The sequence below is a fragment of the Hemitrygon akajei genome, chromosome 11 (assembly GCF_048418815.1).
Source record: "Hemitrygon akajei chromosome 11, sHemAka1.3, whole genome shotgun sequence".
In the NCBI taxonomy this organism is placed as follows: domain Eukaryota; kingdom Metazoa; phylum Chordata; class Chondrichthyes; order Myliobatiformes; family Dasyatidae; genus Hemitrygon; species Hemitrygon akajei.
The window spans coordinates 21278299-21301770 of record NC_133134.1 but is presented as its reverse complement, the minus strand read 5'-3'; the positions used below and the strand labels follow the sequence as shown (position 1 = coordinate 21301770).

Sequence of the window (23472 nt, the reverse complement as noted above, 5' to 3'; positions counted from 1 at the left end):
AGGGTAGGAAATAAGGAACCTGGCAGCAAAACCACAGAGTAAAGGATCAGCAATTTGCACTAGGTTAAGGTGAATAACTGAATTCACTATTTATTAAAAATGGAGGGATTAAATGTATTGAATGGTCCATCAAATGAGCTGCTTTTGCTGAATGGTGCATAGATTCCTAGGATTTTGCTGCTGCACTCTTCCAGGAAAGTGAAAAGTACTCCATGCATTCTGGGTCAAAGCTACAAATGCACTTAACAGCAACTACGAGCGTATCTACAGAAATGGCTTAATTTCTACTTCAGATGTCTCTCTTTTTCCTTTTACAGAGTGGATGGGGTTCTGGTGGAGACCCTGACCTGGAGCTACACTCTTTGCGGTGGTGGGATTGGCTCCCAAGGGCTCACAACCAACCACTTCTCGAAATTCCAAGGATGCGGCCTAGAAGACAAATGAGTCTTTGGGGTGCTGGTGCCGACCGACTGAAGCGTCACAGGAGAAAACAGAACATCGGGGAAAAGCGGATCAGCTATCGGACGCTCTGTACTCGGCGAATCACGCTCTCTCTTATTGCTGGGGGAAAGTTTGTTGCCAATTCCAGACTCAGAGAAGTCAGAAAAAAAAATAACACTACAGACTTTCATTGCAAATGAGCAAGTTGGTTTGTCACATCTCTCCTCTCACTGTGAAAGGGAGACACCCCTCTTTTCCTTTATGGGGGAGGGGTAGAGGGAGAGAGGGGGAGAGGGGGGCGGGAGAGGAAGAGGGCGCGCGCCAGTGGTATGTTGAATTGTCTGGGAGCAATTAGTTTTTGTTATACTGCAGACCATGGGCCTTCTTGGGGGCTTTGCTATTGCTTGCTTGGTGGGTGGAGGGTGCTGATGCTTTTTCATGCAGAAGTGTGGGCATATGAGGGTCGTTGTTTTGCATGTGCATGGAAGGGGAAGCAGAGGCCTTTGGTGTTCTAAAGTTTTTACTGTCACTCATTCAATGGGGCACACTTCTGTTTTCATGGACGTTTGCAAAGAACAAGATTTCAGGATGTATATTGCATATATTTCTCTGATATTAAAGGGAACTATTAAAACTACTGCAAGGTAGATAAAATGGAAAGTGATATTCCAAAATAAAAATCTCTGCCATATTTGGTACACAATTGTATATTAAATTATTGGAATGCATCAAGACAGAACAGATGCAACATCATGGAAAGAATTTAAATGAAGAAAATGATGACAAGTTTTGCTCTAGTTATTGTGTTGATAAGAATATCAGAATATTTGCATAGATGTAGGAGGCTGCATTTGACCCAAAATCTACCAACATAATCTTCCTCTTTTTGATTTGCCCATCATCCCACTCCACCCAATCTCTCACTCTACCAAGCACCCGTATATTCGATTCACCTCTGCACCTAATACTATTAGTCCTGATGCAGGGTCTTAACCACAAATATGACAATTCCACCCATCGCTCCATAGACGCAACACAACACGCTGAGTTCCTCTAGCAGACTGTTGGCTGTTTCATAAACCAAGTTCATTCTCTTTGGCAATAAATTGCAAACCACATTCAGGATAACAAGAAAGGAAACAAGAGCATTTGTCTAAGATTGCAGATGGAGCAAAATAGAAACATTTGCATTGCTTTACTCCTGACCCAGAATTCTTAATGTTGAAATTGTGAAATGGAGAATTACTTTCTTTCCCAGCATTAACACTTTTTATGTTGTTGGGCACAAAATTCAGATTAAACAAAATAATAAGCAATGGAAAAATATAGTACACCAATGCTGTACCAAACCAACTTCACAAAACACATGATAGTGGCAGGCCTGTGTTTGCCTGGCCGATTCCAAAACGATAAGCATTTATTCTTAAAAAGTCATAAACTTTGCTCCATTAGGTTCCAAGCCAAAAAAAAACCTTTCTAAAAATTATTTGCAGCTTAATACATTTTGAGTTGTCTGCGTAATCAAAACATCCTAAAATCAAACATTGTTTTATTTATGCTTCCAAAAGCTCAACTCATTTATGTATTTCAGTTTTTATTACAGTATACTAATGCAAAAACATGTTTTCCCATTTGCTATTTTAAATAAAGACTGGCACTTTTATTTATGACCTAATGTGCTTTACAGCCAAGAAAAACATTTTTTGACATATAATTACCACTTTATTTAAGAAACACAGACCAGACACACAATTTTCACATTGCTTGCTCCTACAACATCAATGACCAGACAAGCTCAATTTTTGTGATGCTGATTGCAGAGAGCTTCAAGAACTGATCAGGTCTCAGGTTTACATTTCACCTACAACATGGCATCCCCAAGACTGAGGCACTTGCTCAGTACATCACTCACTGTCAATCTAGAATTCTGTGCTCAAAGCTTTGGACAGAGGTACCATTAGTACAGGCGAATCATGACTAACACTACTGAAAATGGAATAGGTGTGAACATAACTATTATAATCACGCATTCATTACCAACATTCTTGATACCAACAGTCTGGAATTCTCTTTAAGCACAAGGCTAAGATTCCCGCAAGCTCTATCAGTTTTCTTTAAAGCGTGTTGATTGCATTTCAGTTTTCTCCAAATTGCTGAAGATTGAACCACTAAGGCAACAATAAGTTATTCCATTTTTTTTAAGCTTGCCATTCTATTAGAAGTAGAAATCTGAATATCAAATAATAACACGAGGAAATGTACTCACCAGAACGTGTTGCTTGGTTCATTATCTTAATGAGTCTTTCTGCTAGTATATGGCTATATGAGCTCTTCTCCTTAGCATCCTCTGGAGGAATCTGGATCTTTTCCAGCAGGTCTGGGTCGATACCTAAATGATACTAAATTACTAAATGCTTTGAATCATCCCATAACTTGTTTACCTTCACTCATATGGTATCAATTTTTGGTTGGAAGTTTCATGCAAAACTTCCAAAGAAGTCACTCCTATAAAATGAACATGAAATTTAACTCCATGCATGAATAATGATAACTGTCTAACTACGATCCCTATGTACAAAAGTATAATTAGAGTTTTGAAATGCAGAAACACATATGTGCCTGTTCTGAAGTTGTTCCCCCTCATGTTCCCCTTAACATTTCACTTCTCACCTTTAATCCATGACCTTTTGTTGTAGTCCCACCCAACCTCAGTGGAAAAAGCCTGCTTGCATTTACCGCATCTATACTCAATTTTGTAAACATTCTTCAAATCTCCCCTGAATCTTCTATGACCTAGGGTATAAAGTTCTAACCCATTAAATCTTCCCTTATATCTGGTCCTCAAGACCCGCCAACATCCTTGTAAATTTTCTCTGCACTCTTTCCATTTATATCATTCCTATAGGTAGGTGACCAAAACTGGACAGAATACTCCAAATTAGGCCTCAATAATGTCTGATACAATTTCAACATAACATTCCAACTCATGTACACAATACTTTGATTTATAAAGCCAATGTGCCAAAAGCTTTTTTACGACCCTATCTACATGATGCCACTTTCAAGGAATTATTAATCCGTATTCCCAGATCCCTCTGTTCTACCACACTCCTTGGTGCCCTATTGCTCACCACGCAAGACCTAAGCTGGCTGGTCCTCCCAAAATTATAATACCTTACACTTATCTGCATTAAATTCCATCTGCCATTTTTCAGCCTATTTTTCTAACCAGTCCAGTTCCCATTGCAAGCATTGACGGTCTTCCTCGCTGTCCACTACATTCCCATTCCTGGTGTCATCCACCAATTTCCTGATCCAGTTTACCACATTATCATTGAAAATCATTTATATGGAGGACAAACAACAACAGATCCAAAACCAGTCCCTGCAGCACACCACTAGACACAGGCTTCCAGTCAGAGAGGGAACCGTCTACTACCAGTCTCTGGCTTCTCCCACAAAGCCTCATCTTGAATGCCAAGCAACTGAACCTTCTTGACCAACCTCTCTCAGGGGACTTTGTCAAAGGGCTTGCTAAAGTGCATGTAAACAACATCCACTGCCATGCCTTCATCAACTTTCTGAGTAGCTTCTTTGAAAAACTCTATAAAATTGGTTAGGTATGACTTACCATGCACAAAGCCATGTTGACTATTCTTATTTAGTCCATCTACTCGTACATCTGGTCCCTTAGAATCCTTACCAATAACTTTCCCACTACTGATGTCAGGCTCACCGGCTTATAATTTCATGGTTTATTTTTAGAGCCTTTCTTAAACAACAGAACAACATTTAGCTATCCTCCAATCCTTGTGCACCACACCGGTGGCAAAGAATGTTTTAAATATCTCTGCTACAGCCCCTGCAATTTCTGTACTATCCTCTCTCAGGGTTTGATGGAACACCTCGTCAGGCCCTGAGGATTTATCCACTTAATTTGCCTCAAGAGAGCAAACACCTCCTCCTCTGTAATCTGTACAGGGTGCATTACCTTGCTGTTGCATTGCTTCAAATTTGTAGACTCTGTGTCCATCTCCCAAGTAAATACAGATGCAAAAAGTCAATTTAAGATCTCCCCAAACCCTTTTGGCTCCATACATAGATTTTCCACTCTGATCTTCCAGAGGACCAACTTTGTCCCTTGCTATCCTTTTGCTGTTAATATATCTGTATATTGTATTATATATTACATATTGTGCTTATTGTATATAACATAATGCAGAATACAGAGAATAGATATTTTTTTTCATAGAAGTGGGAAAGAGGGAAGAAGTAAATAATTATGTCAAAAATAACCATTTGGATCAGATAATACCTGTCAGGAACACAGCTTATGATACAACCGTTCATGGTTGAATGAGCAAAACGTATACAACAGGATCATTAGTATCAAATAGAAATAAATAAACTATGCTCTAAATTCTCCAGCACCAGTTCTAGTTAGGGCAATTTTTCAAATCCAAATATTGACAAAACTTACCGTTGTTGTGAGATATTGCAAAAAGAAGGCATAGCACAAACAGTGCATAATAGTCTTCTTCAAAGCATTCCAGTGCATTGTACACCATATCTAGAAAGGGCCTGCAAAATTGAACATACAAAATAAGGATGAGAGTACAAAGGCCATGTCTGGGAAAATGAAACAGTATACAGAAAACTAAAGTCAGAAGAGCATACCAGCATTTGGGTGAACATTTTCTTTTCTTCTTGACATGAGTTTGATCAAGCTAAGAAACAAGTCTTGTCAGAAGTGAGTCATAATTTGAAGTAGCAAGTGAGTTGAAGAGGACAGACAGACATTGTTGCAATGGGGAGCTACTTGAAAAGAACAGGTCTCAATATAAGTGACTTATGTTTGAGCTAATAAAAAAGGAGGTGTAAGCAGAGCAGCCATTGTTAGAGTGGTCTAGTACAGAGGTAGTACACTGAGAATGGATCCAGAGGTACTGGTATGCTCTTTGTGCAAGATGTGGAAACTCTGGGAGACCTCACGTCTCCCTGGTAACTACATCCATACTAAGTGCATTGAGCTTCAGATCCTTAGAGAGTGTGTTAAGGAACTGGAGCTGCAGCTCGAAGACCTTCCCCTCAATAATAAACAAACTGCTTTGGTTACTGATTGGAGGCAGGGGGACCTACCGGGAAAAGCAGCAGTGACAGGGTCTGTCCCTCTGGTTGTGCGGCTCAGAGGGGGTGTGGTGAAGAGGAGTGCAGTAGTGACAAGGGATTCCACAGTTAGAGAAACAGGCAGAAGATTCTGTAGATGTGAAGATGTGAAAAAGAAATCTGGATGGTATTTTGCCTCTCAGGTTCCACGGTCAGGGATGTTTCAAATCGTGTCTACAGAAGGGAGGAGGTCCTGAAGAGAGAATATAGGGAGTTAGGTAAAAAGCTGAAAAGCAGGACCTCAGAGTAGTAATCTCTGGATTGCTGCCTGTACCATGCACCAGTGAGGATAACAATAGGATGATCTGGCAGATGAATGCGTGGCTGAGGCATTGGTGCAGGGACAGGGTTTCAGATTTCTGGATCATTGGGATCTCTTCTGGGGAAGATATGATCTGTACAAAAAGGACAGGTTACATCTGAACCTAAGGGGGACTAATATTCTTGTGGCCAATTTTGCTAGAGCTGTTCGGGAGAGTTAAACTAATTTGGTAGGGGATAGGAACCAGAGTGATAGGGCTTAGGATGGGACAGTTGGTATATAAGTAGATGCAGTGTGTAATGAGACAGTGAAGAAGGACAGACAGGTATGACATTGTAGGCATCACTGAGTCATGGCTGAAAGAAGATGATAATTGGAAGCTTAACATCCAATGATTCACATTGTATCAGAAGAACAGGCAGATCGCAGAAGGGGTGAGTGACTCTTGGTAAAAAACGAAATCAAAGCCTTAGAAATAAGTGGCATAGGATCAGAAGATGTAGAATCCTTATGGGTAGAGTTTAGAAACTGCAAGGGTAAGACGACCCTGATGGGAGTTACATATAGGGATCCGACTCGTAGCCAGGATGTGGTATACAAATTACAATGTGAGACAGAAAAAGCATGTAAAATGATAGTGATTGGAATTTCAAAATACAGGTAGATTGGAAAAATCAGATTGATGCTGAATTCCAAGAGAGGGAATTTGTAGAATACTTATGAGATGGCTTTTTAGAGCAGCTTGAGGTTGAGCAGACTAGGAGAACAGATTAGGTGTTATTTGATGACACAGGTTTGATTAGGGAGCTTAAGGAACCCTTAGGAGTCAGGGATCATAATATGATTGAATTCACTCCGCAGTTTGAGAAGATAAAGTCAAATGTAACAGTATTCCAGTGGAGTAAAGGGAATTATAAAGGCATGAGGAGGGAGCTACCTAAAGCGGAAGCAGACATTAGCAGGAATCCTTGTGAAGAACACCCTAAAGGTTAACATGGTGAGGAAGACAAATGCAATGTTAGTATTTATTTCAAGAGGGCTGGAATACAAGAGCAGGGATGTGATCCTGAGGCTTTATAAGGCTGGTGAGGCCTAACCTTGAGTATTGTGAACAGTTTGAGCTCCTCCTCTAACAAAGGATGTGCTGGCATTGGAGAGGATCCAGAGGAGGTTCTCAAGGATGTTTCTGGGAATGAAAGGGTTATCATATGAGGAACATTTGTTGGCTCTGAGTCTATACTCGCTGGAATTTAGAAGGACGAAGAGGGATATGATTGGAAGTTTTTGAATATTGAAAGGCCCAGACAGAACAGATGCGAATAGAATGTTTTCCATGGTGGGGAAGTCTAAGTCAAGATGGCGCAACCTCAATATAGAGGGGCATCCATTTAAAACAAAGATGTGGAGAAATTTCTTTAGCCAGAGGGCAGCAAATTTGTGGAATTTATTACCACAGGCAGCTGTGGAGGCCAGGTCATTGAATGTAGGCAGAGCTTGATAGGTTCTTGATTGGACACAGCATCAAAGGTGACAGGGAGAAGGCCGGGGTGTGGGGCTGAGGAGGGGAAAAAAATGAAACAGCCATTTTTGAATGGCAGAGCAGTTTCAATGGGCCAAATGCTTCTGCTATGTCCTATGGGGTCTTATAGATAAAAGAATAAATTTACTCTGAACTTTGATCCTTGCTAATGTCCCCTTCCAATGAGGGATCAAAGTTCAAAGATAATGGCAGAACAGCAATGGGTGAAATTTCTGGGAGCTATTCAGGAAGTGCAGGATAGATACACCGCAAAGATTTAAGTATTCTACAGGGAGAATGAGGCAACTGTGGCTGACGAGGTTAAGTCAAAGACACCATTAAAGGAGAAGAAAGGGTATATAATACAGGAAGGAATAATGGAAAGTTGGAGGATTGGAAAGCTTTAAAAAACCTACAGAAGGCAACTAAAAAACCATAAGGAGAGAAAAGATAAAAGATGACAGTATGCTAGCTAATAATATGAAAGGGGATACCAAAAGTGTTTTTTTTTCCAGATATGTGAAGAGTAAAAGAGAAGCGAGAGGGAATATCAGACCGCTGGAAAAATGCTGCTGACAGGTAGTAATGTCGGACAATTTACAACTTATGGTAGTAATGTGAACAAATTTCAAAAATATCTTGCATTGAGTCTTCACTGTGGAGGACACTAACAGTAATCCAGAAATTCGAGTGTGGGGGGGGTTAGATGTGAGTACAGTGGCTATTTGTAAGAAGGAACTTGGGAAGCTGAAAGGTCTGAACATACACAATTCTCCTGGACCAGATGGACCCACACTCCAGGGTTCTGAAAAAGGTAGCTGAAGAGGAATTTGTAATGATCTTTCAAGAATAACCAGATTCTGGAATGGTTCCTGCATTCCAGAAAATTGCAAATTTCACTCCATTCTTCAAGAAAGGAGAGGGGTAGAAGAAAGGAAATTCTAGGTCAGTTAGCCTGACTTTAGTGATTCAGTCCTGATTAAGGGTCTTAGCCGGAAACATCAACTGTTTGCTCTTTTCCATAGATACTGCCTGGCCTGTTGAGTTCCTCCAGCATTCTGTGTGTGCTGCTTGGATTTCCAGCATCAGCAGATTTTCTCTTGTTTGGAGTCCATTATTAAGGATAATGTTTCGGGGTACTTGGAGACACATGAGAAAAAAGGCCAAAATTTTCTCTGTTTTCATGGTTTTCTTTAGGGGAATTCTTGCTGACAGATTTGATGGAACTCTTTGAGGAAATCACAGGCAGGGCAGACAAAGGAGAGTCAGTGGATGTTGGTTACTTGGATTTTCAGAGGACCTTTGACAAGGTGCCACAACTGAGGCTGCTTAACAAGAACCCATTATACCCTAGGAAAGATACTAGCATGGATAGAAGATTGGCTGACTGTCAGGACGCAAAGAGTGGGAATAAAGGGGGCTTTTACTGGTTGGCTGCTAATGGCTAGTGGCATTCCACAGGGGTCGGGGTTGGGATCACCTCTTTTCATTTATATGTCAATGGTTTGGATCATGGAATTGATAGCTAGGAGAAAGGGCAAATAAGTGACAGATGGAATATACTGCTTGGAAGTGTATGGTTATGCAGTTTGGTAGAAGAAATAAAGACCAACTATTTTCTAAACGGGGAGAAAATTCAAAAATCAGACATGCGGTACAAAGGGACTTGGTAGTAAGGAAGGTAAATGCAATGTTTGCATTCATTTCAAGAGGTCTGAAATATAAGAGCAAGACTGTAATGCTGAGGCTTTATGAGGCATTGGTTAGACCTCACTTGGGGTATTTTGTTTTGGGCCCCTAAACTAAAAAGATGTGCTGGCATTAGAGGGGGTCCAGAGGAGATTCATGAGAACGATCCCAGGAACGAAAAGGATTATCACAGTAGAAGCTTTTGATGGCTCAGTACTTACACTTGCCAGAGTTTAGAAGAATGGGGCGAGGGGAAGAATCTCACCGAAACCTGTTGAATATTGAACAGCTTAGATAGAGATGCAAAGGATGTTTCCTAGAGGGCTATCAGAAGACATCCATTTAGAACAGAGAAGAGAAGGAATTTCTTTTGCCAGCGGGTAGTGAGTCAGCAAAGTTCATTGCCACAGACGGCTGTGCAAGACCAAGTCCGTGAGTATAGTTAAAGCAAAGGTTGATGAGTTCTTGATCAGTTAGGGCATTAAAGGTTATGAGATGAAGACAGGAGAATGGGATTGAAAGGGATAATAATGATGGAATGGCAGAGCAGACTCGATGTGCTGAATGGTCTAACTCTGCTCCTATGTATTATGGTCTATTTTCCTTTAGACCCTCCTTCCCGTTTAAGTTCCTTTGCTACATTTAATTTACCTTTTGTTTTTTTCAAAGGTTCCTTTTTTATTCATTAATCTTTCATGATTGGTTACTATAACAGCTTCCCAATAACAAATATCAGTTGTTGGTAATATGCAGAATGCCTCACTTACTGATTATAACACAACACTTAATTTGCATGATCAGGTCCACATTGGCTCCTAGAAAATAATTGCTTTAGTCCCTTTTCCCCTTTTGTATTTCCCTGCAATTTATTCTCTTCAGACAGCTGTCTGCTTTCCTTTTTGATTCTCTTTGCAACCTTTCTCTACTATAAAGATCTAGTTACAGTAGTCAATTAACCTTTCAGCTCACTGTTGGGATTTGGGGAAAAAATCAGAACACTTGGCAGAAATCCATGCAGTCGTGGGGTAAACACATCGGAGATCACAACTGAACCCACGTCCCCTGGATCTCTGAAATAGCACTAATTCACCATTGCCCTTGAAATAACACTGCCATGATCTCATATTCTGATGACAACAATGAGCACGTATTGGGAATTTTAGAGAAAATACCACAAAAAAATTTAGATCCATTCCAATATGTAGTCACTCTGAATGCATACTTCAGCAATATCCCAATAGTATGTTATCCATGTACAAGTACTAATTGCATTGCTGTTGACCACTTTATTATATTCCAACATGCACTGCACAACTCTGCACTGGAAATTTATATAAACAAAAGATTTAACAATGCATCGGATGTCAGCCATTGCAAAACTATTTATTATTACTTTTGACAAACACAAATTTGCTTTAGTGCTTTAATGAATACTTGGTTCAGAAGCAAAAATACTTAACAGCTTGAAGTTTTAAATATTTATTTTAAAAGTATCTAAAATGGCAGCCATGGCAGGATTGGGCCTCCCAGATAACATACATTTCTCCTTTGGTTCCAACTCTAGCTGTTTATTTTTCATCTTCTCTCACTCTGGTGGAATACAGTAGTATCACAGCTACAAAAATTAAGTTTACCTTCTCTTTGGATTGTTAGTCCTTGTAGCAGCTGCAGTCTTCTCTTCATCTGTGGTATTTTGTTCGGTCAAGCCTGAAGGCTGGGTGCCAGATATCTTGCAGCGCTCCATAATAACCATTTCAATTTCTTTAAATAAGGAAAACACAACTTTACTTAAACTGATAACTATCTTGTGTACATGTATTCTCTTGAAATATTATGAAAAGTCCCATTAAAGTAGTAAATACATATATTCAAAATTAGTAACACTACTGAAATGAAGAGAAGTTAGTTATGTAAATTCATTAGGAAGGCTCTGCTTCAATGATCATTAATATTTTTGACAGTGTAAGTTCACCTGAATAAATGGATTTTCTGTTTTTTGAAATGCTTGGAACCAACTAAGTTCAAGTAATTCCCTACCACTAAGAATTTCCAGGAAGTTCTTCTACAGTATTGTTACACAGCAGAGTTATAATTAGTCTCCTTTTTGCCAATAGTTTATTCACTAATCAAGTAGAAAAGGTAATTCAAGTCTGATGTGTATAAATTCTTGGAAGATGCTAAATTCTCAATTTTTCAAATGCAAACACAAGGACTCAAATACTTGCACTAACGGCACTTGGTGCATTACTGTGATATTCTGGTGCCGCTGCAACTTATTTTCTGCTACTTATCTATTTAATACTGTTTTTCTATTACAGTCTTGTTTTTATCTACCGCTTTGTTTGATTGCCTGAGAGGAAGCCAAACAGAGTTTCATTTTACCTATGTATAATGACAATAAAGATCATTCAATTCAAGGCTCTGGACAAAGTGAAGCCCCTCCAACTTTGCAATACAGTACAATTGTTTTTTTGCCCAAAATAGAAGACCCATGCTTAACAGAATCAAATCTGTAACAATTAAACCACTGGTATTAAGTGACAAAACAAATTTGACCTTTCTGAAGGTGAGGTCTTCTGAATTATCCAATGAGTTTTCCTAATTCTGCTTGACCAGGACTCTGCTACTGATCATCAAATTGCCAATTACTCGACTACAGCTTTTTTTTCTTCCTCCGATTACAAATTTTGCTTCAATATATTCTCAGAGTTTGATTGCATAAGAGTGCGTTCCACATGGATGGCCCCAAGCTTCCAGTTATTTGTCATTTTCATCCTCTATTCTTCTGACATTCTAGTCTCCCTATTTTTGGCCTCATACTGTCCAATAAAAGCTAACAGAAGCTTGAGAAAAAAACAACTCATCTTGAATGCAAGCATTTCAGATAATTGGTATTGCAAATATATGTCAGAACTGGCCAGTTTAAATGCGGGTAACACTAGGATAGTGGATGGGGTTATGTGCTTGTTTGATTGTACCAGTTTTGTGGTGAAACAGCAGTGTTGGCATTGGCAGCTGGTCACCCTACATGGTGGCATTCACTGAGCCAGGCCATCACCTGTTTCTCTCCACAGAAGCTGCTTGACCTGCTGTGCTGCCAGCATTCTCAGCTTATATTCCCAATTCCCAGTATTTTCAGTTTCTTTCCCCTTTTGCAATTTCTAGTAAGTTCTGAAACAATTTAATTTTTCTTTCCAAAGATATTGCCTGTACTGCTGGGTTTCCCAAAATTTGCCTTTATCTCAGATTTCCAACAAATGTTCTCTTCTGTATTTTCATTTTATTCTGCTGCTCTGTTGTTCTACTTACACCTACTGCAGATAGATCAGATTCATTAATAGATACTTGCTATGCCATCACTCAGCCAGCACTATTCTGTAATCCATTTCCTCTTGGTCTCCACCCAGTTACGACCAGTTCCTTTGTCCTTCCTCACTCTGCAACTTAAAACAAGACTATTTTCTGATGTTTGTTAGTTCTGACTAGTCACTGAGCTGAAACATTAAGGACATAGAGGTCTGTGTCCTCATCTCTTTTTCTTCGCTCAATGTTATTTCTAAGCAGCCAACCCAGATGAGCATGTCACCACCATCAGAGATGATCATAAAGTGTAGACAACAGTGTACCAAAAAGGCGACCTTGGTATTCCTAAACTGGAAATTATGGATGAACTGGAAGAGCCATAACCCTAATGAAGTCGCATACCAAGGCATTCAAATCAAGAAGTGATCTTCGTAAAGCTATCAAGAGAAAATATCTCTCCAAAATTGAGTTCCAAAATTTTACCTAAAATTCCTTGTCTTCACCTTCCAGCCTTTTATCTTGTCAGACAAGTTTTCACAACCTACAACTTGATCCTACCACTAAACAGAAATCATCCCATTTTTGGAGAGATCATAATATCCTGGATATAGTAATTATTTTTCTAACACTCCTTTTTTGCATCCCGTTCTTGCGCAATCATAAAATCCCACTGCCAGCACCTCCAATGTGCTACCCAACACTGCAACAAACACTATGTGAAATCACACACACACACACTCTCTCTATCTCTCTCTCTCTCTCTCCCTCTCTCCTCTTCCGATGCACTGCACTCATTTTATAGGTTTTGGTCTCGTTTACATTGGAAACGCCAAACCCAGGTTAGGTTACCACTTTGCTGAAGAGGTCAATGGAAACTGACCATACATTGCAGTCCATCATCTCTGCTGATCCATCAAATGAAGCTGCTGTGCAGCCCTGAATGAACAGCAATCGCCTGCATAATTAATTGTGGGAAAATCTTAATTAAACTCCAAATCTTTACCACTTATTTGACGCTTCTACAGCTATTACTTCAGTTGCTTTACCATAAAGTGCACCATTTGATTTTATTTCATGCTCTGTACCATTAAACCTGTACTATCAACCTAAAGTGCTCTAAAAGTTAATTTCTACTACTCGTAGAATCACCTCTCTGCGACCTGTTTGAAAGTCATAGACTTTTACTTCAAAGTGACACCAGCAGTTGAGGAATTTATTCCCTTAAATTCCAATTCATTCCTCTAAAAATTAGTATACATTGTGGAATTTGATCTGTCAGCAATAGATTACTGATGTTATGCATTGAATGGTACATGGCACGAAAATATGCTCGTGTAAGGCAGCATATTGGAGACATTACAGGCAATGCCAGAAATCTGTAGACTTCATATTAAAATTAAAATAAAACTGTGTGAAGTTACAAGGTTAATTTAGAATTGCAGAACTGCAAAATAAATAGTTGCTATTTAATGCCAACTTACTCAATTTGGTAAAGTTTGTGTATTCATGTAATAGTATAATTTTTTGAATTTTGAATTAAACTTTTAAATCAAAAAAGTAACTATCATCAGTGCAACTTGAGTTAGAGGAAGTACAGGAGCCTGAAGATGCACACTCAACATCTTAGGAAGAGCTTCTTCCCCTCCGCCGTCAGATATCCGAATGGTCTGTGAACACTACCTCACTATTCCTCTTCTGCATTCTTTCTTTTTGTAACACAGTATTTTTTTGTCTTGTACTGTACCACTGCCATAAAAAAAACAAATTTCACAACATATGCCAGTGATAATAAACCCGATTCTGATTCAGTGACTGCACCATTGGAGATACAATGTAATCAATGGAAATTTGCAGTGTGCTGTGAGAATGTTCACTAAAGCTACAGCAGTTTACATGAATATTCATAATACACAATACCCACAGCAAAGTGAAAAACAGTTAAATGGTATCTCTGGAAAGCTAATGTGTTTGTTTCAACTGAAAGCCACTCAGTATTCCAGCTATCCAAACATCAAAACTAATAAAGGGATTTACATAGATCCCTATCCAGATAGGTTACCAATACCCCATGTGGAATTAATTGCCAACATTTCCATACATGTTGTTGTAATTCAATGGTGATTTCTTTCTAAGTTAGCCAAACCACACTTGGTTATAGAAAACAATAATCTGATTTCAGATTCAGCATTACACCATGAGGATGGAAAGTTTTAAATGCTTAATTAAAAGTCACAGAAAATCTTTGTTGCTCGTCTTCTGAAATGCAGAGCAGCTAATATCTTAGGTACTAATATGAGCTTCATGCTAAAGAGGAATTTAATCAACACTAGATTCTATCATTTGCAGATATGACCATCTTCAACATGTCACATAAAATATTCCAAATTAAATCAAGTGACTGCTTATACCTGACTACAAGGATGAAAAGATGGTACATTATACATTAGTGTTATTTTGTTATTTCATATGCATGCATTTCACAGCAAAAGTTTTTTTGTAATATATCACTGAAGGATCAACAGAGGGTTACAACTACCAATAACTCATGTGGTAAGTTACCAATCTCATCTCCACAGTTTCATAAGGTGTAACCACGTCACAGATCGAAAGCAATAAACTAAAGATACTTTCAATGCTCTTAACCCTTGTATTTGGGTACAGGTCAGTCTGGAAACAAATAATGATTCAGGCTGTGCAACTGGCAATAGTAAGTAGCAGCAAAATAGTCTCCAAATAATACAAGCACAGCAGCTGTTTAATTTGTGAGACTTAAGTATTTTTGTATATAAAATAATTAGACAAGATGTAAATTAATAAATGAAAATGATTGCTAAAGAAAATAGACCTTTCTAAAACTAATCAGGAGCTCTGTTGATTTCACATTAAAACTTAGTGTTCCTAAACTTATGTACCTAATAAATAGTTGCAGATTAGTCAACAGTACCTTCAGATTCACTTGACCATCTTGAACCAGTTGAACCGATATATCAAGGAAAAAAGAATTAAGTTTTAAGAACATTTATACCCCACTGATTGTTGATAATGGATGCTGAAAGCAGAAATACCGGTAAGTTTAAAAGTAGAGGCTGAAGATGAAATTGCTCCAACTTTTGCCCCATTTCCAACCCTCCCCGCAACCCACTCAACAAATCTAGACTGAATCTCCCTCATTGTCCTAAACATCCAGAAATTATAGCAATGCAAATGCAATGAAGCTTAAATAAAAGCAAGTAGATATTAGCACAAAAAGACAATGTAAAACAAATGGCAAACAAAATCAGATGCAAACTGTAATTAAATACAAAATGTGCAAACCCATCTCAAAAGTGAATTAAAGAAAACATGCACCAAATCTTTGAACTGACCAGATACAACCAAATATAGAAATAACCTCACTTTCTGCTATTTCTGCTAATGTTTATAGACACACGTACAAAGAAGATTATTTGTGCAAAAAGTGACAACATGCTTATCTTATGTTAAGTACCTTACAATTAAAAAGCCACAGGACGATGCTTTATATCTGAAATTGGCCTAATCATGTAACAGCTCTGAACAAGGTCTTAAATATTAATATTTTGTCTTGAATTCATTCATCTTTTTCTGCTGGGAATTTCTTGAAACTTTCTAAATCAATACTGAAATAGTTTAAAGGGAAAACTAACTCTCATGTGCAAGGATGAGGAAAAAAAGAATGGCAAAGATGCAGGTGAATGGTGAAACAAGGTGAAGGGCAAGGTGGGTGGGTCGGGAAAGGGAGATGAAGTGAGAAGCTGGGAAGTGACAGGTAGAAAAGATAAAAGGCAGAAGGAAAACATAGTTTCACCTTAAGCAATTAGGTATCTTCCAATCTTCTATCTTCAATATTTGGTAAAAATACTAGAGTCCTAGCTACAAGAAGTTCAGATTGGCACTGATGAACATAGGGAATCTACATGTTTAAAGGCCACGAAAAAGGCAGCACTGGATGTATGGTAACTTTTTGCGACATTTTAACTGTTCATTATTGCTATAATATAGGAAGGATATCTCTTCTGAGGAGAAATGGTACTTCCTTCATACTTTTACTAACAGATTTGCTGAAAAAAATTAATTTGTAATTTCCAATTGCACTGTCCCCGTCATGGGCTTACCTCCCATCAGTTTTCAGTAAGATTTTTAGGGATAAGAAGAATACAATAACACATTAAGAGGAGACAGAAAAAATCATGTCATGGTTCAAATAACTAGATTAAGGAAATCATGGGATATGAAGGTACCACTCAAAGACATACAACTTAAACCCAAAAAAAATTCGTAGAGGTACCCAGGGGTTTGTGCAAGGCCCATTGTCACTTGTCATCTATATCAATGATCAGGATGAAAATATGTAAGTCTGCAGGTAACACTAAATTAGGCACTAATGACAATGAAGATGATTATCATGATTTACAGAGGGATCTTGATCAACAGGGTACGTGGACTGTGGAATGCCAAATGGAGTTTGAGTGTGAGGTGTTGGATTTTATAGAAGGGTCCTGGGGTCTGTTGTAGAACAGAGGGACCTGGGACTACAAGTACATGATTCCCTGAACACGATATCAGTGGTTGACAGGGTTCTGACTGCATTTGGAATATTGAGTTCAGTTTTGGTCACCCTGCTAGAGGAAAAATACTATTAAGTTGGAAGGAATGTGGAAGTGATTTATGAGTTATGTTACTGTGACTGTGACTGAAGACTTAAGTCATTTCTTACTAACTTGATTGACTTTTTCAAGGAGGTGACAAAAGTCAAAACCAGTGTTGTGGATGTTGTTGACATGGATTTTAGTAAGATTTTTGACAAGGTCCATCATGAAAAAACACCTCCTGAAGATTAAGATGCATGGGATTCATGGTGACTTGGCAGCGTGGATTCAGAATTGACTTTACCCACAGAAGAAAAAAGGTAAAGGTAAATGGGACTTGTTCTGGCTGGAGGTCTGTGTCTAGAGGGATCAATCCTAGGACATCTGCTGCTTTGTGATACCTAAATGAAATGGATAAAAATTCAGATGGGTGTGTTAGTAAGCTTGCAGATAATATTAAGATTGGTGGTACTGTGGATAGTGTAGAAGGCTGCCAAAGGATAAAGCAGAACATACTAAATCAGTTGCCGATATCGATGGACAAATAGTAGATGGAGTTTAACCCAGCTAAATGTGAAGTAGTGCATTTTGGGAAATCAAATATAAAGGGACAGAACACTGTTAATGGCAAGACCATTAATTGTATTGAGGGGGTGATTTTAGAGATGTTTCAAATCATGGAGATCATTGCAGTCTTTTTTATTGGGGTGGGGGAATCTAGGACTAGAGGGCACAGGCAGGAGAGGTATTGAATAGGAACCAGAGGATAAACTTTTCACTCAGAAGGTGGTCAATACATGGAATAAGTTGCCAGAAGATATCATCGAACTAAGTACACTAACAGCATTTGAAAAGGCACTTGGACGGGTACCCAGATAGAAAATATTAGAGAGATAAAGGCCAAACGCGGTCAAATGGGACCAGATGGGAATTCTGGTTGGACCAGATGAACCAGTTAGGCCAAAGGGCCCATTTCCATGCATATGGCTCTGCAACTAAATATCAGAAAAACTCCACATTGTTGCACATACACTCAATGGCCACTTTATTAGGTACACCTGCTTATTAAAACAAACATCTAATCAGCTGATTATGTGGCAGCTACTCAATACATAAAAGCATGCAGACATGGTCAAGAGGTTCAGTTGTTATTCAGACCAAACATGAAAATGGGGAAGAAATATGATCTAAGCATCTTTGACTATGGAATGATTGTTGGTGCCAGATGGGGTGGTTTGAGTATCTTAGAAACTGATGTGCCTGGGATTTTCAGGCACAACAGTCTCTAGAGTTTACAGAGAAAGGTGTGAAAGAGGAAACAGAATCATCCACTGAGCGGCAGTTCTGCGAGCTAAAATACCTTGTTAATGACTGAGGTCAGTGGAGAATGCCAGAGTGATTCAAGCTGACAGTAACGCGACAGTAACTCAAGAAACCATATGTTATAACAGTCGAGTATGGAACAGCATCTCTGAAGCCTTAAGGTGGATGGGCTACAGCACAGAAGATCACAAATGTATACTTAATGGTCACTTCATTAGGTTTAAGTGGTACCTAATAACGTGGCCACTAAGTGTATAGCAAAAGAGAAGTACACAAATCAAGCTTACAAAGATATATGAAAAAGGAACCACACATCAAATAGCCAGAGGCACCACAACAAACCAGCAAACAGAGCAAATAGATTTTTTAATAATATGCTTTTAAATGAAAAACACAACCCACCACTGCTGCAGATAAAAAACTGTCAGCACTGGGATATAATAATTTATTTTCATGTCAAAGTAATGGAACACTGAACTTCAAGGAAGTAGTATTTCTCTGATCATTCATGCTCTCAAACTCTATTACTTTTTGACCAGGACAAAATAATCTTTTGGTAATTAGACATCAGTAACTTTAAAAAACATGCTATGATCTTCAAATATTTTCCCCCTCTTTAGGTCCTATTGGTACATGTCTATCTCAAAAATAACATTTCTTAGTGCTGCTCTTGAGCTACAACAACAGGGGGACTGAGAAGTTTCACAATTATATAGGTTCCTTTAGTTTATTTTGTATCAGTTCAACAAGACATATTGAACAGGCATAGTCCTCCATCTGTATCAGTGACTCCTTGAAGATGAAAGTTACAACAGGACATTAACACCATGAAAGTAATACTTTTCAAAGTTAGTTAGCTTTAAAAATGTCTATGCACGGAAGCAAATATATTGCATAATCACTGGATTATAGGAAAGTGAGGGAACCAGTCTTTTTGCTCATGCAACACTCACCTTCAGTCTCCCCACTTGACTTGATGCCTTTTGCACTAGTGTCTGTACCTTTCAGCTTTTCAGTGTCATCTTCCTTTTCCTCTATGCCCTTCTCTTCTTCCTCCTCTTCACCTACATTTTTATAGTTTGGTCTCTTTTGCACTCTCTTTCTTCCCTTGTGTCGACTAATCTCTAAAGATCGTTCCAACGTTTCTACAGGTTTGGTGAAACATCGAATGCTTGTGGACATCTGCAAAAATGAAGTGAAAATAATATCAAAGAATGTTGTGAAAGTGCTCAAATGCCAGGTTAAAAAAATGCCCACAATCTACTATTCTTTTGCTGAAAATGTGGGGGTATAGAAAAGAAGCATTTTCACATTATTATCAATTGGCATTTTGACACAAAGAAGGTTTTAAGTTTAAAAAAAATATTAATCTATCCAGGACTTTGGTAATAATGCAGGAAGAATGGTTAACCAGTATGCATAATGGTATCTACTACTTTAACAAATACAACAATCCACTTTATACAAGTCTGACCATCTCCAGGAATTGACAGAAGCCTTGCAATAACACCATAAAGCCTCTCACTAATATTCCAAGTTTATGCTAAAGTTGTGAAACATTTACTAATTTCAGAAAAACAAAAGGAAAAGTTACCCAAGGACAAAGCAAAAAATGACAGCTATTAATGCAACCACAATTATGCAGAGTACTCCACAAATAAAATAAAATCCATCATAAGTGAGGGACTTTATTCTTAAAATAAAATTGTACCATATACAGTTTTTGTTCAAAAATTGCCCCATGATTACAGTCACTTTTTCCCTTCTCCAGTGAAGAACAGGAATACTATCACCACGAATAAAATCACTGTTACTAGCCAACCACTGGAACCACTAAAATGCATTTCACTACTGCACAGAGTTACATGTTGCGCTCTGCCCAAACCAGAGAACCCAGGCTGTCCTTATTGTGTTAGCTCACAAAATCTATTTTTGCTTTTGCAAAACTGATAAATGTAATTAATATTAAACACAAATTGTGTCATATAGATAATCTATTTTAAATGTATTATTGTGCAGACACGGTGTGAAATGACCATATCAAAAATAAACAATTGTGCATTTTAGTGGTAATTAACTGACAGCCTTAATGAAAATGTCTGTCATCTATCCAGGCTAAAGTGATAATTTTCATTGACTCTACAAAGGCTACTGTCATGTGGGCTTGCATTACCTGGATTAGTATTGCCTCTTGATATGAAAACTGCAAAAAGATTTGCTGCCAAGATTATTCAAATATCACTTAACTGGAAAAGTATGAATACGTGTCTAAGTGACTAACTGTCCTAAGTTCCTGTGTGGGAGCACCTGGTCTCTGCTCAGCACCTACCCTCAATAGCAGGGCTGAGATGACAGACTCATTTGTGTGGAGAATCACAGATGTAAAACCACATCCTGCAACAACCCATTCAACTAGATGTGGAACAAATGAGTTTTAAAACAAAAAAAAGCTCCAGTTTTGTGAATTTGTATTCAAGAAATGGGCAAAAACAAGAAATGGAAGTTGGTGCTTGCCCAAGATCATCAAGTATCTGAAAGCTACGTATGAAAACTTAGAAGCATAGTAACCTGAAGTCATTTATTTCAAACAGTCCCCAGAAAAGTACCTTAACCTAACTTTAGGGCACACTCTACTTAGTCATGAGTAAATTTATATTTCAGATGCTGACATTTTTTAAAAATATAAGCAACAGTCCCGTAGAGCCAGAGTTGTACAGCATAGCTGCTCATTATTACCCATGCTGAACATTTTGCTTGTCTACATTAATCCCATTTGCTTACATTAGTAACCATACTCTTCTATGCCTTTCCTAGTTGTGTGTCTGTCTAAAGCCCCTCAAACATAGCAGAGGTATTTGATTCTACCACCTCCTCTGGCACTGCACACCAGATAGCAACTGCTCTCTGTATAGAAAAAAAACTTACCCCTTAGATCACCTTTAAAACTCCTACCTCTCCCCTTAAATCTATGCCCTTTTGCTTTTGATATTCTACCATGGGAAAAAGATTTTGACTACGTACCCTTAATTAGGTGTCTACAATCTTACTATATACTTCCATCAGTTCACCCGCTAGCCCCTTTTGCTCCACCAGAGGAAATAAGTTTATCCCATCTAACTTTTCCCATAACTAAAGTCATCCAATCCAAGTAACACCCTGTTAATTCTCCTCTGCATCCTCTCCAGTGCAATCACATCCTTTTTAAAGCTTGTTGATTGATGAAATATTCTACAAATCTTCTCGACATTCTTTGGCACCATGCCAATTTAAACAGACAAACAGCTAAGAAAATGGATTAAGAATAGCTCGAAATATGCATGCAGTTTATGTAAGTAAACCTAATCAGAAACCAGCGAAAGCAAAGTAATTACCAAACTGTTATTAATTCTGGTGTTAATTGGTGGTTACAGTTAAAAATGGCCTTTCATAATATATTTAGAAAAAGGATAGGTATAATCTTCCATGAAGGAAAAAAAGCCACAAAGTGTCGATCACGTGTGACAGATTGACCAATACCGCTTATCTATATTTGCATGTGCGGTGTAACTAACCATATTTACTTGGCGTACGGTAAGTAATTTTGTATCTCTATCAGTATTGGTTTGATCTCAAGAAGTTTACTGGTAAAAGAGAGTTATAACAGTAAGTCTGGTGCTCTTTACAGGAAAGAGAAAGTAGGTTACAAGCCCAATGCAGGTATAATCATACCACACATCAATTATTCAGGAAACAACTGGCGACACTTCGCACCAAATAGGAAGAAAGGTGAAATCTACAACACCCAACACTGAAGAGAATCGTGTCATTCTACCTCCACAAAACAGATATTAGCAAAATGGTACTGAGGCAAGAAATGGTGCAAATTTAATTTTATTTCAAACACATAATCAGAAGATTTTTTTAAAAAACAAAGGTAGGTCCAATTTTCCAAAATAAATGCTTAAAATTACAGAATAAATCTATTTAAGAAAGTCAATGAGAATTTCTTAATTCTTCATAGCACATTAATCCCAAAATACTGAATTTTACTGATACCTTAAGAACTCAAATGTGATATATTTTTAAAAGAATTATGAAAGGGAAAGCAGCCCATGCAAAAGATCACTTCATTTTGTTTTGCAAACTAAGAAATTAGCTCTATACTTATTCTGGCTTTGTTTTGTTTCTAACTACATTCAATAAAGTTGATACTCCTCAAATTTATGATATATTCATTTCATATTAACTATTCAGTAACCATTAAGTAAATCACTTAATAAACAGCCTGACAGTATGTCATACCATTTTAATCAATTAGGGTACGAAAATTTAAATGCACATGCAAGAATGCTGAGAATATGGAATCAGACTAAAGTTGGGCAAGGATACCTCCTCCCGATTTCTACTTGCAATTCCCCAAATTCATGTGTTCATTTGTATTGAACAATACTTGAAATAAGTACTAATAGCACACTGTGTGAGACTCTGGCATAGACAACCAAAAGAATGTCTTGGTTGCACCAGAAACAAGGTGGCCCAATCCTAAAGATACAGCTACTGTGCTGGTTTTGGGAGAGGTTGTGAGCTAATCAACATAAAAGACAAACCTGAACAAACTACTTCTCACCAATCTACCTTTAGCAAATGCAAATATGCATAATAGCATAATAACATAATGCTGGTTTAAGATAGTGCTGGTGATGCCTAGAGATGGCAAACACAAAACAAAGGAAAATACTATATACCTTATTCATAGGACTTTATTAATAACAATCAATGCTAACAAAACCAACAATGAAGAGGCGAGCAAAGGGTGACAGAGGGTGAGCAGTGGCAGAGGCACAGGTGCAGACAAGGCACGGTCGTGGTAAGCAGGGTCAGGTTCAAAACAGAGTCAAGGCAGAGTTGTGGCATCCGTGAGAGTGAGGAAAGTCCCCGTGTCTGATCGATTTAAGTGCCATGCTGCACTGAAAAGGCCAAGTACAGGCCAAATCGTGGTGGCAGAGTCCAGGCCCCAGAGAGGTCCGAAAGTGAGGATCAACCCTATGTTCAGACGAATTGAGCGCCGGGCCAGAAAGTTGCGACCGGGGCAAGACGAGGGCCGGTTCAGCTTGTGGATTTGCAACATTTTCTCAGTTCTACACTGAAATGCACTGCCAGCTGCCTGACTTCGCATATGTGGT

At 38.4% G+C, this 23472-nt stretch overlaps 1 protein-coding gene across 7 annotated transcripts in view; it reads right to left on the bottom strand.

Annotated features, from left to right (window-relative positions):
• clec16a (C-type lectin domain containing 16A) overlaps window positions 1–23472 on the bottom strand; it is a 230884-nt gene that overhangs the window by 105163 nt on the left and 102249 nt on the right. For 5 of the 7 annotated variants that reach the window (XM_073060358.1, XM_073060359.1, XM_073060354.1 and 2 more), the window contains 4 exons: window positions 19264–19492; window positions 10712–10838; window positions 4922–5022; window positions 2708–2830 (listed from right to left, as the gene is read on the bottom strand). In XM_073060358.1, coding sequence (XP_072916459.1) covers window positions 2708–2830; window positions 4922–5022; window positions 10712–10838; window positions 19264–19492 — 580 coding nt within the window. The remainder of the gene's footprint in view (window positions 1–2707; window positions 2831–4921; window positions 5023–10711; window positions 10839–19263; window positions 19493–23472) is intronic. The other 2 variants (XM_073060356.1, XM_073060357.1) reach the window with 1 other exon arrangement.